Genomic DNA, 16,199 nt, shown 5'->3' with positions numbered 1-16,199 from the left:
GTGGCAGGTCGCGAAGGGGCCTCTTTGCCGTGACCCGCGGGGTTTTTAGGCTTTAGGGGCGCGCGGAGCTCTGCGCTCCACCCCCGACGCCCGCGCGCCGCCTTCTGAGCGCGGACGCATTGCGGCTGCGCGGCCCCCTGCGCCACCGCCCTCCCGCCGGCAGGGGACGCTGCTCCGTCCTGCGCGGAGCGCCGCGCTCCGCCCGGAAGTCCCGCCTCTGCCGGAAGTCAGCGTCGGTGCATCCGGAAGATGGCGGCGTCCACGGGCTCGGGAGCCTCGGGCCGGGGCGGCTGCCGGCGGCGCCCGGTTCGCGGGAAGTGGGGAGGCGGGCGCGGGCCTGGGGGCGGCGGGGCGGGGGCCCTGAAGCGGCTGAAGCTCGCGGTGGCGGAGTTCGTGCAGGCGACCTCGGAGGGTCAGCCCCCCGGCGGCCGCGAGGGGCCGCGGGCGGAGCGGCGCGCCGCGCGCCCCGGCGGGAGGAAGAGCCGCAGGGAGCTGAGGAAGGAGAAGCGGCAGCTGCGGAAGGCGCGCCGGCTGCGGAGGACGGCAGGCCCCGCGCAGGGCCCGGGCGAAGGCGCCGGCGCGGCGGGCGGGCCGCGGGCGGAGGGCGCCGAGGGGCGCGGCGGGCGGGAGCCCCAGGCCCCGCCGCCTCCCCGGGCCCCGCCGCCTCCCGCGGCCCCCGCCGAGGCCGCCCCGGCCCGCCCCCCAGCCAGGGCCGCCCGCGGGGGCACGAGGCCCGCCGCCGCCGCCCACGCCGCGCGGAAACGGGCGCTGCTGGCGGCCAACGAGGAGGAGGACCGCGAGATCCGCAAGCTGGAGCGCCGCCTGGGCCTCAGCAAGCGCCGGAGGCGGGGCGACGCCAGCGCCGTGCCGCTCAGCTTCGCCCGCGACGGGCTCGACTACATCCTGGGCGCCCTCGGGTCGGGGGCTGGCAGCGGCCTGTACGACAGCGGCGGGGACAGCGAGGCCGACGGGGACAGCGGCGGGGACAGCGGCGGGGAGGCGGAGAGCGACGGGGACAGCGAGAGCGACGGGGACAGCGACGCCGAGGATGGGAGCGGGGAGCAGGAGGACCTGGACGAGCAGGAGGCCGGAGCGCGGAGCGAGCAGGAGCAGGAGGCGCTGGAGGACAAGCGGGAAGAAGAACCAGCCGGCGGGAGGGCGAAGGAGAAGGGGAGGAACCGGAGAGTCCGTTTTGCGGAGGACGCGGAAGGGAGTGAAAATTCCCCGGCGGCGGCTGTTGCCGCAGCGGACCAGGTACGGGGGTCCGGCGTTGTGGGGGCAGCCTCAGCCCTCTGGGGCGCCCCTCGAAATAATGACGAGGACCGAACGTGGGGCACGGGGTTGCCGTTGATGTGTTTGTGTTTGAGCGGAGTGTGGGTAAGTGGGTTATTCTGTCTACTTTTATGTTTTTAAGTTTCCATGATGAAGAGTTAAGGAGGGAAGACCTCTCCAGAGGCCTTTCATCCCACGGCCTAAACGGCCACCCCTGCCGGTTGTCCTAAGGGGACGTCTCCATTCGGTGTTTACTGCCTCAGTCTCCAAACCTGACTGTGACCCCCCCTACTTTGTTCCTGACCCCCCTTTCCTCGCCTAGGCCTTTTCCTGTCGGACTGCCCCTGGAGTCTTTTTTTTTTTTTTTTCTTCTAATCCTCACCCTCAAGGATATTTTTTCCATTGATTTTTTTTTTTTTTTTTTTTTTTAGAGATAATGGAAGGGAAGGAGGGGGAGAGAGAGAGAGAGAAGTCAGTGTGAGAGAGAGACGTCCATTGGTTGCCTCCTGCACTCGTCTTAACCAGGGCAACACAGGTACATGCCCTTGACCGGGAATTGAACCCATGACCCTTAGGTGCTCTGGCCTATGCTCTGACCACTAAGCAACACTGGCCAGGGCTGGAGGGAGTCTAAAATGCTAAGCTAGTCTGCAACACTCACTTGGATAGTCTCACGTTGAAGATCAAGTTTACAGCCCAGGACAGGACACAGCGGTCCAGGCCTGCACGGGCTCCCCCGCACTTCAAACCAGCTTCACCCAACAGGCACCTTGAAGGCAGCCAATGGAATTGCTTGTTTTCTTGTCATTACTGTGGTCCCCCTTATCCACGGTTTTTCTTTCTGTGGATTGTCACCTGTTGTCAACCGTGGTCCAAAGATAAATAAATGAAAAGTTACAGGAAGAAACAGTTCATGAGTTTCAGTGACACGATGTCCTGAGAAGCGTGATGAAATCTCATGCTGTCCTGCTCTGTCCAGGAATCACTGATTTTTTATTTATTTTTTGCTACCGGCCCTTGAGTCACTAAGCAGCCTTAATGTCTGTTTTCAGATCAGTTGTCATTGCATTGCTCTGCATTGCTTGTGTTCAGATAGCTCTTACTTCACTTATAATGGCCCCAAAGCGTAAGTGTAGTGATGCTGGCAATTTGGATCTGCCAAAAAGAAGCCATAAAGTGCTTCCTTTAAGTGACAAGGTCTGTGTGTGAAGGTTAGTACTGCCTGCAGTTTCAGGCATCCATGGGGCTTGGATTGGGTCCCCTGCAGAAAACGGGGGCTGCTGTATTTTATCACCTGCCCCTAAGTCTGTTACCCTGCTTGCAAAGCCTTTGCTCACTTTCTCGCTGTGGTGTTTACCTGTCCATGCCGGGCGTCTCAGGGACTCTTCCCATCTTTGGTAAAGGAGCCGCCTTCTCTTCTCTTCCTGGTTCCTTTGTACCTATTACTTTGTGAGCAATTCTTTATTGCTGCAGTTCCTCTTAGAACATTGTCTTTGACTCTTCCTAGTTTTCTGCCACAGCCTGTTGAGGTAATTGACATGCAGTGTGAAATAAGGGTGTTTCAAGAGTGACTGTCTCCATGTCCATCGGTGTGCTTTCTCCAACCAGGTTTAAACTCACAGCAAGGGTCACGCTTACCAGTGCTTCCTAAAGACCTGTCACTCAGGTGTCCAGGGAGTGTTGGTCAGTGATCACGATTTGTAATCCTCATAGTTGATAATCTAGGAGATAGTGAGCAGTGGATTGATTTTGACTTTAGCATGTAAATTTAGATACTAGTTTTCAACAAGTTTGATATTATTTTAGGACACTTTCCCTCCAAAAACTGGTGGTACATTTGGTGTTTATGTGCCACTGTGCCATAGCCCCGGAAATTAAAGCTGGGCAAAGTGTAGAATGTAGTACTGTGTTGTGAGATCCCAGAGGGACACAGCCTGGTCAAAGAACAACAGGGGAAAACAGGATGGGGAAAAGTATTGACATCACCACAAATGGTAAGCCCACAGTATGGAGTTTTGTAATTTATTTCTGTCCTTTTCAGCAGAGTCTTGGTGAAAAGTACATCCCCCCTCACGTGCGGCGCACTGAGGAGACAGTGGACGCTCAGAAGAGAGAAGAGAGGGAGAGGCTAAGGAAGCATGTCCAAGGTCTAATTAACAGGTAACTTCCGAACCCTGTTACGTTGTCATTTAAAGAAATGGTCTGCTCTCCAAAAATATAGAGACTGTCCAGGAATTAAAACACAATGAAGGGGCGGGGCTGTGGCAGCTGATTGGCTCCTTTCTGTTCTCGTCTTGATGCAGCCAGACCCAGACCCGGACGAGCAGGATGCCCACCTTTTCTCTTTGGTACATTGAGCCCTTCAGAGCTTGAAAGCCACGCAGGTACCCACGTAGTTATTTTGAGACCACCCAGAAGCAGGGACAGCAGGACTGGCCCTCCTCCCTGCAGAGAGGCCCAAGGTGGCCCTCTGGTCAGGAGCGTGGTCCTCCATCCCGGAGCTCCTTCACCCTGTCCACGTGTGTGCAGCTCTGTAGCGTCATCCACAGTCAAGATGGACCTGGCCCAGCACCACACAGCTCTCCTGCTACCCCTTGTGGTCAACCCCCCCCCCCATTGTTTTTAAAATTTTTTCTAATGTTCAGGGTGAGCACAGGTGCAACGCATAGCTTCTGTGTGCATGTGCATCCTTCCCTCCCACCCTGGAAGCTGGATGCCTTTCCTCTGTGCTCAGGAGCGCAAGATTTTTAAGTCATTACCCAAGGATATTTTTTCTATTGCTTTTCAGAGAACGTGGAAGTGGGGGGGGGGGGGAACATTGGTGTGAGAGAGACACGTCGGATCACATGCACCCAGACTAGGGCTGGAGATGAACCTGCAACCGAGGTCACGCCCTTGGCCCAAATTGAACCCGGAACTCTTCAGTCTGTGGGCCAACACTCTAACCACTGAGCAAAACTGGCCAGGGCAGGAGTGCAAGATTTTTATGTCAGCAGAAAAATGGGGAGTTGGGATTTTTCCCAGTGGCACATACTGACGTGCAAGGATCGTTCCCTGGGGCATTGGGCCAGGGCATTCATGCAGCATCCATAGCTCCATCTCTGGTCTTAAGGGGGATTCTGTGTGTCCCTCACTGTGGCTGTATTCCAGCTGGGAAGATGGCAGTTACAGTATCACAGGGCTCCAGAGGACTGTCCTGCGTAGCATAGGATGGGTTACTGGGGCAAGGTAAGGATTGTTTGTGAGGCAGGATATACATAAAGCAGGACGTGGACATTGGCAGCATTGATAGCTTTTCCTTTTTTTTAAATTGACCTAAAAAGTACTTCCTAATGTGAAATGTCGCTGCCTCTCTGTCTTTACTCCTGCCTGCAGGCTGAGTGAGCCGAACATGGCCTCCATAAGCGGGCAGCTGGAGGAGCTGTACATGGCCCACAGCAGGAAGGACATGAACGACACGCTGACCGGCATCCTCGTGAGCGCCTGTGCTCCGGGCATGGCCATGCCCAGTCGGCTGGTGATGGAGCACGTGCTCCTTGTCAGCATCCTGCACCGCACCGTGGGGACAGAGGTAGGGCTGCAGCGGCGTCTGAACCGTGGTTGCTTTAGTGCCCAGCCAGAGACGGCACAACACAGCTCCATCTATGTCATATTCTAACCACATCCAGCAAATGCTTGATTGTGGTAAACTGTTGCCTTTGTGTTAAGTCCATCCTAACATGTCTGTGTTATTTATTAGTTTATCTTCTGCGCTGACATCTCAGACTTGCTTCCTGTTGTTTCCCTCTTAAACGCTGACTTATTTCAGACTTTCAGAGGTGCCAGGGGGTGTGGTCTTACCACCGAGGTGTTTGCACTGGGTGGAAGACCATTTTTTCATAAGTAAGACCACCACCAGGATGCCGAGTAAAGCTGGCCCTGCAGTGAGGAGACGGTGACAGGGCCTAGGCTTGGAGCCAGCAGGCAGCCCAGACCTCGGTGCCGTGTCCATGCGGGGCTGCTTTTCCTGGGGGAGGGGGGGCTCTCTGCCAGACGGCAGGTAGGGCTCCTGCATGACGCTGGTGCCTAGTAGGGGCCCCAAATGTACTTGTCCCCAGCCTGCACCTCTTCTGCACTTTGTCCTTGCTCCATGACCCTCTTTCTGGGTTAGCATCAGGGAGGCCCCTACGATGAGATCATGACCTTCCCAGTCAGTATCTGCTCCCTCCATGGAGCTGATCCCAGGGTTTTTGAAGGAACAGGTCTAATTCAGGAGCCTGGATAAGTGCTCATTATGGTCATTATGGTTACTTTTTGTATGACAGGTGGAAAGTGTAGAACATACTGGGCACTGGGGGTGGGGACAGAGGACAGGCACAGGCCCCAGGACCCCTGGCTCTGCAACTCCTGGCTCTGCAGGCATCAGCTGCTTAGGGCGTCAGTCTTCTGAAGTAAGGATTTTATGCCTGAGAGCGACACTCATCCTCACACATGCCACCGAGTCCCGCTCTTCCCTGCAGTGTGATGGAGTCATGGGTGCTGTTTCTTGTGCCCTGTGTTCCCAGCTTGGTGCTGTTCCAGGGCTTTCCTAGCCCCCCCTTCCCCCCCAGTCCTCCTGTGTCAGACTAGGATCCCCTATAACCAAATGGTTTTTGCCTAGACAGAATTTCATGGAGTTGTAGTAAAAGCCATAGACCCTCACCACCTACAGCATGTCAGGAATTCACTGGACTTGGAAACGTGAGGTTATTGGTCCACTTCTCACTAAACCTTCACTAATGGCATGAAGGACACCAGAAATGACTTGTTCCAGGGAAGTCATTATGATGCTTCAGCTAATGCCATCCCCTGAAACGTGTGCCAGAACAGTGAGCTCCATTAAACTCCAGTTCTGTGGAGACAGGAACGTCTAGAGTGCCATGAAGCCCATGGCATCAGTCACCAAGTGGCTCCTGAGTCATTTAGAAATCAGACATCAGGTCTCTGCATATTTGTGTTAAAATTTTAAGTCAGAGTTCATGTATGGTCTTAAATAACTTCAACATGAATGGTGTTGCTATTTTTAAATGCTATACTAAGTTATATTTTATTTTGAAGACATTAATAGATTTAAAATTTGAGAAATTTTTGTCTAATTAAGTAATTACATTTGTGTGTTGAAAACATACCTGAGTGTATTTTATGCTTGAATTTTTCTTGATGTCTGCAGGATTCTGATTTCTCTTTTTTAAGTTGTATTTGAACATAATATTGTGGTCATAGTGTGTTCTTCAGGTCGATCTTTAGTGAAGGGGCTCGAATGGGGAGTTTACAGTTTAAATTTATTTATTAACTAAGGAATATCATCCCCGGTCTCTCAGAAACAACCTCTGTGAGGTTATCATTCCCTCCTGCCCATCTGTGCCCTTCTCTGGAGTCCAGCATTTAGTTTTTGCACTTTGGCAATGACAGATGCCTGTTATACTCTTAACCTGTCTGATCGAGCTCACCTGCACCCACACTTTAACCAGCCCCTGCTAACCTGCTCTTCCTCCTAGGTTTCCAGTTCCCCAGAGCTTAATTTTTCACATCCAGTGGCTGAGTGGCTGGTCACACCTGCTGGTATGTCACTAGGTCTCTCTTGTGCCCAGTCTTTCTTCCCTGGTCTGGCCTGGCTGTGATTGTGCAGGTCTCACTTCCCGACTGTACCATCAGTGTCACTCCAGACCAGCACCATCCTGCTTCTGCCTCCTCCAGTCTCAGCCTGTGCTTCAGAACGAGCGCTGTTAGTGGTGCAGCATGACAGACGGGATGCCTTCTGAATGTCTCTAACATTGTCTTCATTTTCCGAGGATCCAGATGGCTGCTGGAACCACCTTGATTTAGAAGACGAGAGGGTGTACTCACCGGGGAGGGTCGAGTGCTGTGGCGGATGCTCTGTGCTGTTGTTCACCAGTCCGTGGTCTCATGTATAAATACTGTGCACTCAGACTTGGGGTTTTAAAGCGTATGCCTTGTTGTAGTATACACCCTACCATGTGTATGTTTATGCATTAATTTTTAAAAGCACAGACTCTTTCAACGTAAACATTCAAGTTTGTTGAAAAGAAGGATCCCTGAGAGTAACTGGCCAGCACGATTGTTGCCTTTTTGCAATGATGTTTGGTCTGTTTCCTTTTCCAGGTTGGAGCTCACTTTCTGGAGGCCGTGGTGAGGAAGTTTGATGACATCTATAAAAAGGGAGGCGAAGGCAAAGAGTGTGACAACCTGTTCACCATCATCGCCCATTTGTACAACTTCCACGTGGTTCAGTCTCTCCTCATCTTTGACATTCTGAAAAAACTTATTGGAACTTTCACAGAGAAAGACATAGAACTGATCCTGTTAATGCTGAAAAATGTGGGCTTTTCGTTGAGAAAAGACGATGCTTTGTCACTTAAGGAGCTGATCGCAGAGACACAGGCCAAAGCCAGTGGGGCAGGTGGCAAGTTCCAGGACCAGACCAGGGTACGATGGGTCACTCAACCTGCTTCCTAGGTGCTAATGCTCAGAAACTGGCCAGCACGTAAAATAAGTGTGTGGGTAAATATCACATTTCACTTCCTAGTAATCTTTTCTGCTCCTGTGATTGGATAGTTTTATATTTAATATGTGAATGAACCTTGTTTCTTTACCAAGAACTCGGGTATTTTGTGAGTTTAAGGATCGATTTATTTAACACTCATCTGTTCAGAAAGTGCTTACTGAGGTAGGGCCATGGGCTTGGGGCTCAGGTGCCAGCCCACCTGGAGTTCTGGCTCAGCCATTGGACAGCGACATGACCCGAATCTTCCAAGCCTCAGTTTCTCCTTCTAGAAAACAGGGCTGATCATGGCTCCTACCTGTTTCCTGTTCTACAGATTCAGAGATATGGGAGGGTGAGGGAAGCCCCTAGGGAGGTGTGAGGAGCAGGAAGAGGGTTCATGTGGGGCCCACAGGTGAGCAGGGCAGAGACCGTTGCAAAGACTTGGGCTTTTATCCTGAAGGCTCCTGAAGGGCTCTGAGTGGGGGAATGACATGGAAGTGACCATGCTAGTGGTAACTGTGGCTACAGTGGAGAAGATGGAGGTGGTCAGGCGGGGAGATGCCCTGTAGGGGTCAGAGGTGGTGGGGAGGGTTAGCTCAGTTGAAGTGGACGTGGGTGTAGGAGTTAGGACTGACCAGGTGTGGTGCTGCGGGAGGGAAGGATGGGATGGAGGAGGGGAGGGGGCGGGGCTGTCCATGCTCTCAACTTGGGCCTTTAGTGGGCAGCAGTACACCCAGGAGGAGACACAGGCCCAACAGGGAAGACTGGCTCGTTTCTGAAATCCTGAAGTGATGGTCCCTGGGTTCCCTGGGACGAGGTGTAGTCTGAGCCCCCTGAGGAGGTCCTAAGGCCATGAGGTGGGAGCCTCAGGGTTACGGAGCACCGATAGTCATACATGGGGGAGGAAGAGCAGGAGGAAGGTTGAGGGAGCCAGGCCGGAGTGTTCTGGAGAAGTTGCCCCCATGCTGAATGCCCAGAGGTCAAGTTTAAACCACAGATGTCTGAAAAGACAGGAAGCACACGCCTGGCTGCCTAAGGCATGGGGGCTGGAGGAATCGGGGCCTGGCTGTTCATGTGTTTGGAGCTTCTTTTTGGGGGTTGGTGAAAATGTTTTTAAGTTGTAGAGATAGTTGCACAACCCTGAATAGACTAAGTGCACACTTCAAATGGGTGAGTTTATGGTATGTGAATTATGTCAACAAAAAGTCAGTGTTTGGAGAAACTTCAGAAAAAGTTATCTGGGAAATCTCTACTATTCTTGCAGCTTTTTTCTAAGTATGACATTATTTTCAATTTAAAAATTGAAAAGGTAAAAAGGCCAGGAGTAGGAAGGAATGGCAACTGTAGTGGAGAGGAGGGGTGACTCAGAGCACAGGGCCTGGAAGGAAGAGTGCTGGGAGGGGAGCCGGAGAGGGAACGGAGGATCTGTGGGTAGTGGTCAAGGCCGGGTTTATATTAAAATACTGCAGATGCTTAGCTGGGGACAGTCTGCCCGAGACCTTCTGGTTTACCTGCAGTGATGGCCACGTGCACAGAGCTCCGAAAGTGAAGGGTCAGTTGTGTAGACAGTTTGAAATGATGGATCCCTCTCTCTCTTGTTTTTACTTTTAAGATTCGCTTTATGCTGGAGACGATGTTGGCCCTGAAGAACAATGACATGCGGAAGATTCCGGGCTATGACCCTGAGCCTGTAGAGAAACTAAGGAAATTGCAAAGAGCCTTGGTGAGTCACTCCTACTTCTAATTGTTTTTGAACCTCGGTGTCATCATGAACCACCATGAAAGTCTGGAAGGTGGTTGGAGCTGACTCAGGTGCCCTGCCTGGTCAGTAAGAGTTCCAGGGGATCGGATGGCAATTGTTTCTGTGGTGAGACCCAGTGAGTGACCCGTGTGCAGGGGTTCGCGTGAGTCAAGCATCCCTACGCTTGGCCTGTGGTGCTGGACTTGGCTGCGAAGCAGAATCACAGTAGAACCTTCTGACCGTTTTGGAAGGGTCCCCACCTGGACCATAGGCATTGGCTCGGGAGGAGAGGGGATTGTCTGTTTAGGCTCCCCAGGTATTTTAATATCAGCTGAGACCCACTACCCTCCCCAGTCAGGGCGAGTCCTCTGCCCTATCTTTAGTCAGATCCAGAATCACTGACTCCAGCAGATCCCAGGCCCCTCTTGGTCACGTTCCCACCACCAGCCAGATGGCTCCCACCACCAACAGCTTCCCTTGTGGCCTCTGAGCCCGAGCCTCTTCCCCTGCTGTGGCGACTTTCCAGAGACAGCATATTTGGGGGGATGGACCCACAGGCCTCAGACTCATATCCTGGGAGAATGCCTCATACCTGGCATTATTCCAGACGGTGACATCCCAGCTGTCAGTGTGCATCACAGTGTGCATGCAGCAGAAATGCCATCATCAGAAACAGAGAAGGTGGGGGGTGAGGGTTGGTGGGCAGACTGGCCCAGGTATAGCTTTTCACCAGCTTTTTTTCCTTCCGGCAGATACGCGGTGCCGGCTCGGGCACAGAATCTCAACTGCGTGTGTCCTGGGACAGCGTCCTGAATGCTGAGCAGACTGGGCGCTGGTGGATAGTGGGGTCCGCCTGGAGTGGGGCCCCAATGATCGACAGCAGTCAGCAGAAGGCACCGCAGAAGCCGCTTACAGGCACAGTATGTGACCTGTGCTCACTGCTACTGCACGTGTTGCTGTGTCCCCACTGCACCTCACTATGGCTCTCCTGGAGTGGCCACCTTACTCTTTTTTGGATGTTATTGAGATGGGCAGACATGGACCATTTGAGGACCTTGTAGAAATTGCTACTGTTTTGCAATGCAGTTTAATTCCATTTCTATTGTTACTTTGTAAAGGATTTGTTTCAAGTCCCAAAACATTACATAAAAGAGTTACAAGCTGACTGGGTGAGGGCACAGATCACCAACACTGTTGCAGACAGACCAGCTCTTGAGACAGGCACATTGCTCCCAGTATATGTGGCCACTGGGCATTAAACTGGGTCTCAGATTGGCACAATTCTGTGCACTTAACTTTGTGTTTTATTACAAGTCCATCTGTTATTCAGTTTCTTTTTTCCCCTAATGCCCTTTTCCTATCCCAGGATTCCCTGTAACACTTTCACACTTCATGGTGCTGCCTCTCCTGGCTGTGACCACTTGCCTCTGTCTTATTTCCTTGTGGCTCAGGCTGAGAGGCCGATGGCCACAAGAGGCCTCCCACATCCAGCAGTGTTCTCCACCTGGGCTTGCTCTGTCCTTCTTGGATTCTATCCCTGGGGAGTTGCTCAAGAATAAAGGTGCATTTACATATATGTACCGCAATTTACAGTTATGCTTAGGGCAAGCCACAAAGTGATATACATGTTTTTAGAAACCTAACTCTAGTGACCATGACTAAACCAAAGTCACAGATCTTATTAGAACTGTTGTCCCTCTTTGCAGGTTAGCGCGAAGATGCTGGAGCTTGCCCGCAAGCAGAGGATGAACACCGATGTCAGGAGAAACATATTTTGTACAATTATGACCAGTGAAGATTTCCTGGACGCATTTGAGAAGCTTCTAAAGTGAGCATTTGTGTGTACGCTGGACCCTATTGAACTGATGTCGAGGGAGAAAGTGGAGCTGAGGCTGCGTGTGGGGTCAGGCTGCCGGGCCGGCCGTTCCTCCCCTGGACTCAGCATCTGGGCTCATTTAAACTGTTAGTTGACCTGCTGGCATTTCTTCAGACTAAAGATATCTTTCTAATTCTAAATTTAAACTGCCTGTTATAGTTTTATAGTTAGTTGCAATAAGGTTTCAAAAGTGCCTGTGACCTGGCTGGCGTGGCTCAGCAGTTGAGCATCAACCTAGGGTCCAGGAGGTCATGGTTCAATTCCCAGTCAGGGCACAGGCCCGGGTTGTGGGCTTGATCCCCAGTGCGGGGCGGGCAGGAGGCAGCCGATCAATAACTCTCATCATTGATGTTTCTCTCTCTCTCCCTCTCCCTTCCTCTCTCTGAAATCAATAAAGACTTTTTTTTTTTTAAGTGCCTGTGTACTTTTACAAGGTACTGTAAACATATCTGATAGTAATTTTCCTCATTTGCTTCAAATTCAGAGTGAAATAGAGGGAACTATTTATTACAGGACTAGCCACTTGTCCAGTCTCAGCCCCACACTAGAAGGAAGTGTTTTACTGTGGGAAGTGGGGTGATGGCAGGAACCTGACTCGGGGCCCACAGTCGAGTGCTTGTCCTATTTCTTGTTGCTTCGGAACCAGTTACAGGCCTTCGTAGCTGGCACAGGACTCAGAATAGTGTTGCCTCCACTATTCTCTGGCCAGAGAAGCTGGGGACGGCTGGGCCTGTTGCTTCTGTCTCGTTACCCCACCTCTTCTGCTGGGCTCCCTTTTTGTTTTTGTTTTTGTTTTTTTGTTAATCCTCTCCTGAGGATATTTTTCCATTGATTCTTAGAGAGTGGCGTGGGGGGAGGGAGGAGAGAGAGAAACATGGATGTGAGAGAGACACATTGATTGGTTGCCTTCTGCGCACACCCCAACCAGGGCTAGGGATCGAACCTGCAACCCAGATACATGCCCTTGACTGGGAATCGAACCCACAACCCTCCAGTGTACCACACTGGCCAGGGCTGCTTGGCTGCATTTTAACCAAACTGCCAGACAGGCGTGGCCCTGGAAAGATCTCTGCCTAACACCTGTTGAGATTTAGTAAATTGGAGATTTCCTCAAGGCTGCTGCTTGTGTTTTGCAGGCTTGGCCTCAAGGATCAGCAGGAGCGGGAGGTCGTCCACGTGCTCATGGATTGCTGCCTTCAGGAGAAGACGTACAACCCTTTCTACGCCTTCCTGGCCGGCAAGTTCTGCGGCTATGAGAGGAGGTTCCAGGTAATGGGTTAGAAGGCCAGCAGGTCCCCGCTCCACTGTCCTCTAGGCGTTCTCTCTGGCTCGGCCCGTCTCGGGTGGTGTCCTGAGTCAGGGCCCAGGGAGAGCAGCTGGGCACAGCTGGAGCCGTGTCCACCATGTCACCTTCTGGTCATGGGAGGGCCTGTCACGGCTGGTAACCGGCAGAGTGCCTCTCATGCAGCACTGCTGTCCTTCCCTAGCGTCCCTGCCAACATGAGGGACCCGCGTGCGGCTGCACCTGTATGCTGCTGTCAGGAGGACGGTGTGGTTGTCCTCGGGTCTTCAGTTATAGGAGGCTGCCCGCGAGCGAACAGGAAGAGGACCTTCAGGTGGTGACTCCGTCGCTGATTCTGATAATCCTGCACTTAAACTGCTTTTCTTCTTCGCCCTTACGGTAGATGACGTTCCAGTTCAGCATATGGGACAAGTTTCGAGACTTAGAGAGCTTGCCGGCCAGCAACTTCTCCAATCTGGTGCACCTGGTGGCCCACTTGTTGAAGACCAAATCCCTCCCACTTTCCATTTTAAAGGTTTGTATAATAGATGAAATTACTAAAAGCAGTGAAAATGGTGGCAGAATTGTTCGTATTTGGGACCTCAAAACAGTACATCTTACCTCCAACTCGCTCAGTTCTAGAAGTTGAAGGCCTGTTGGACACCCTTGTGGCCCCACATCCTTGCAAGCACTGGTCATTTTATAAACCTGGACATCGCCTTATTTAAAGGGGGGTCGTTTTTTTACTCTAACTATATTTAGAAATTATTGAAAAAGTTGGCTAAATAAATGTAATTTTCCCCCTTTCTGTCCTGACTCCGTTAGGTGGTTGAATTCAGCGAATTGGATAAACCCAGAGTCCACTTTTTACGGAAAGTGCTACACATGCTGTTAATGGAAACAGAAGTTGAGGACCTTGGTCTAATTTTCACAAGGTATGCTCCCAGCCGGCTCGGTGCAGCGTGGGGAAGTGATGGAGGGAGCTATTTTCTCTGGCGTCGATTCGTAAGAGCAAGGCTGTTACAGTACTTTGTCTGCAGCTTAAATCATTTTCCGTTTTCATATTAAGCTAGTGTGTCATACATTAGATTTCAGGAACAGGAAACCTGTCTAATAGCAAACTAATAATGATTTTTAGCAAATAGGATATGTTAAGTTCTTCATTGAGAATTCTCTATTGTTTATTATTTGAGAGAGGAGGCAAGGGAGGGAGGGGGGGGGGGAGAGAGAAACGTTGATATGAGAGACATCGATTGGTTGCCTCCCACGTGTGCCCCAACTGGGGATCGAACCTGCGACCTGGGTACGTGCCCTGACCAGGAATCAAGCCCTCCACTTTTTGGTGTAGGGGACGACACTGCGCCTGAGCCGCACCAGCCAGTGTGAGAAGTCTCTTTTTAAAAGAAACTAGGTTCTGTCTCCCCTTCCGAGCCTCCTAGAGACCTAGGTAGATGACCATGCCTAACAGTGGTACGATTCCTTTCCAGGGTGTCGGACAACCCAAAGCTGGGCATGCTGCGCGAGGGTCTGAAGCTCTTCATCAGCCACTTCCTGCTGAAGAGTGCGGGGGCGCACTGCAGTGCCGAGGAGGCCAGTGCGCTGCGGGAGAGGGCCGAGCTCGCCACCAAGGCCCTGCAGGGGAGGGCCTCGCTGAGAATGTAGGGAGGGTTGTCTGCCGGGCGCCCTTTCTGAACCCAAAGGCCTGTTACTCTGCTGACTGTAATAGCTAGGAGAGCCGTATCCTAGTCTGTCGTATTTAAAATATTGTATTTTGATACAGTTTTTGATGCAAGGTTATGTTGTGTTTGTGCTGTAAACCATTTGTGTGTGTGTTTGTGTGGGCAGAGACTGGACAGTGTTCTGGTGTGCAGGTGTGTACACGGTGCCCGGAGCTTGTTTTTCACAGACAAGGTGGGCCACCAGAGGGTGCCGTTACAAAGAAATAGACACGGTTTTTTCTTACACATTGGTTAAAAGTTCAGAAACCGTTAGTTAAATGTGGTGCCTAATTAACTGATTAAGTACCTGGAATCAAGTGTCCTGGGAAAGTCAGCGATCACCGTGAGTTGAGCCAACGTCGGGCGTGTAGTGCCTGTGGGGTGTTCCCGTCCCTCCACTGAGGCTGTGACACGTTGGGATGTCCTCCCTGTGTCTGCTGGTCACTTACACCGTCTATGGCAGGTCATGATGCACTTTCCTAAACAATGTTTAGGGACCTCCCGGGGCTCATGCTGAGCTGGGACCTGGGGTGGGGTGACAGGAATCCAGCAGGACAGCCACCCACCAGGAACCTGTATGTGCCCAGCGAGACTCGCCCACCTGCTGAGTCTGAAGGAGGGTGTGTCCTGTGCCCGCTGCCTGCCAGTCACAAACCTCATTGTTTCTCAGCCTCAGGACACACTTCCCTCTCTGCAGTGCTGCCAACCTGCGTTAAATGTCACCTTCAGTTGTGAAAAGTCTCCAAGATGTGTGTATAGAATAAGTGAAGAGGTGGAGGGGGATGGAAGGGAGTTTGGGGAGCTGCCCAGGACGGTGGTGCTTTCATCAACGTCAGGATCTGGCTCCGTGGAGCTGCGGAGGTCGGGGTAGGGGCACAGACCCACCAGCTCTCGATGCAGCCTAAGGACCCTGGAGGGGGGTGAGTGCCGTGAGGAAGTGGGGCCAAGAGCAGAACACAGGGCGGCTCCAACCACGAGATGGCGGAGCCTAGGAAGGAGCTGGAAACAGGTTTGGAACCTGGCGTTGGGAGTCTGGAATCAACCCCAGGCTCAGCAGTTCTGTGACTGTGGAGGCGGTTTCACGCTGGGAGCCTGGTGTCTGAGCTTGAAGGGTTGGGCTGTGTTACGGCGGATGCAGAGGGCGTCACAGGAGGTTGGTGGGACTTGGGTTCTCCTGGGAGGTGATGCCGCCTGGGAACGGAGCTGTGCCTTCTCTCACCTGACGTTCATACCCTGCGCGGGGCTCACAGGGCTGGTGGGAAGGGCCCGTTCACAAGTGACGTTTACCTGAGGAGGCTGGATAAATGGTGAGAAATGGTGTTTGCTTGATAAGGCGATGAAAGGGAAATGGGGACGGCTCTGAATGTTCTGAGGTGACCTCAAGAACACCAAGGGCTGTGTGCTCGGAAAACAATGCCTCGTGTGTCCAGGGGCTCCCGGAGCTGAGCAATTTGACCTTGAGCATGTCCAGACAAGGATATATGGGCACTGACCTCTGCAGGTTATCAGGTCGACGCTTTCCCACCCTACACCCCCAGGTGTGGAGTGAGGTTTCCAAAGAAGACTGGCTACCCCAGTGTGGTCCCTGCCTTTATTCCTGCTCCAGGGGGCCAGCTCTCCACCCCTCTCCTCATCTCCTGTGACCGTCTGCTTGGCGGCCAACTCACCTGGCTGCTGCCCCACCAGCCCCCGTGTCCAGAGCATGGACCTGACACCTGCCACAGGGAGGAGTGAAACACAGACCCAGGAAGGAAGGGATTCGGCTCTGGTCTGAGTAAAAATGGTTA

General features: G+C 52.5%; 1 protein-coding gene across 2 annotated transcripts; it reads left to right on the top strand.

The window, feature by feature from the left end:
• Positions 1-249: 249 nt before the first annotated feature.
• On the top strand, positions 250-14,683 carry NOM1 (nucleolar protein with MIF4G domain 1; the record flags this gene model as incomplete). 2 transcript variants are annotated; one of them, XM_081147458.1, is made up of 11 exons in its annotated part: positions 250-1,254; positions 3,317-3,432; positions 4,648-4,843; positions 7,414-7,737; positions 9,408-9,518; positions 10,289-10,456; positions 11,243-11,364; positions 12,549-12,681; positions 13,098-13,229; positions 13,520-13,629; positions 14,182-14,683. In XM_081147458.1, 11 exons carry the CDS (start codon positions 250-252, stop codon positions 14,354-14,356), a joined length of 2,592 nt encoding a protein of 863 aa, XP_081003584.1. In that variant the 3' UTR covers positions 14,357-14,683. The 2 variants fall into 2 exon arrangements, with proteins under 2 accessions (XP_081003584.1, XP_081003583.1); XM_081147457.1 differs by having other exon boundaries at positions 3,314-3,432.
• Positions 14,684-16,199: the final 1,516 nt, after the last annotated feature.

This window comes from Miniopterus schreibersii (genome assembly GCF_964146895.1).
Source record: "Miniopterus schreibersii genome assembly, chromosome: 9".
NCBI lineage: Eukaryota > Metazoa > Chordata > Mammalia > Chiroptera > Miniopteridae > Miniopterus > Miniopterus schreibersii.
Note: the sequence above shows the minus strand (reverse complement) of the source record. Positions and strands in the feature narration are given on the sequence as shown.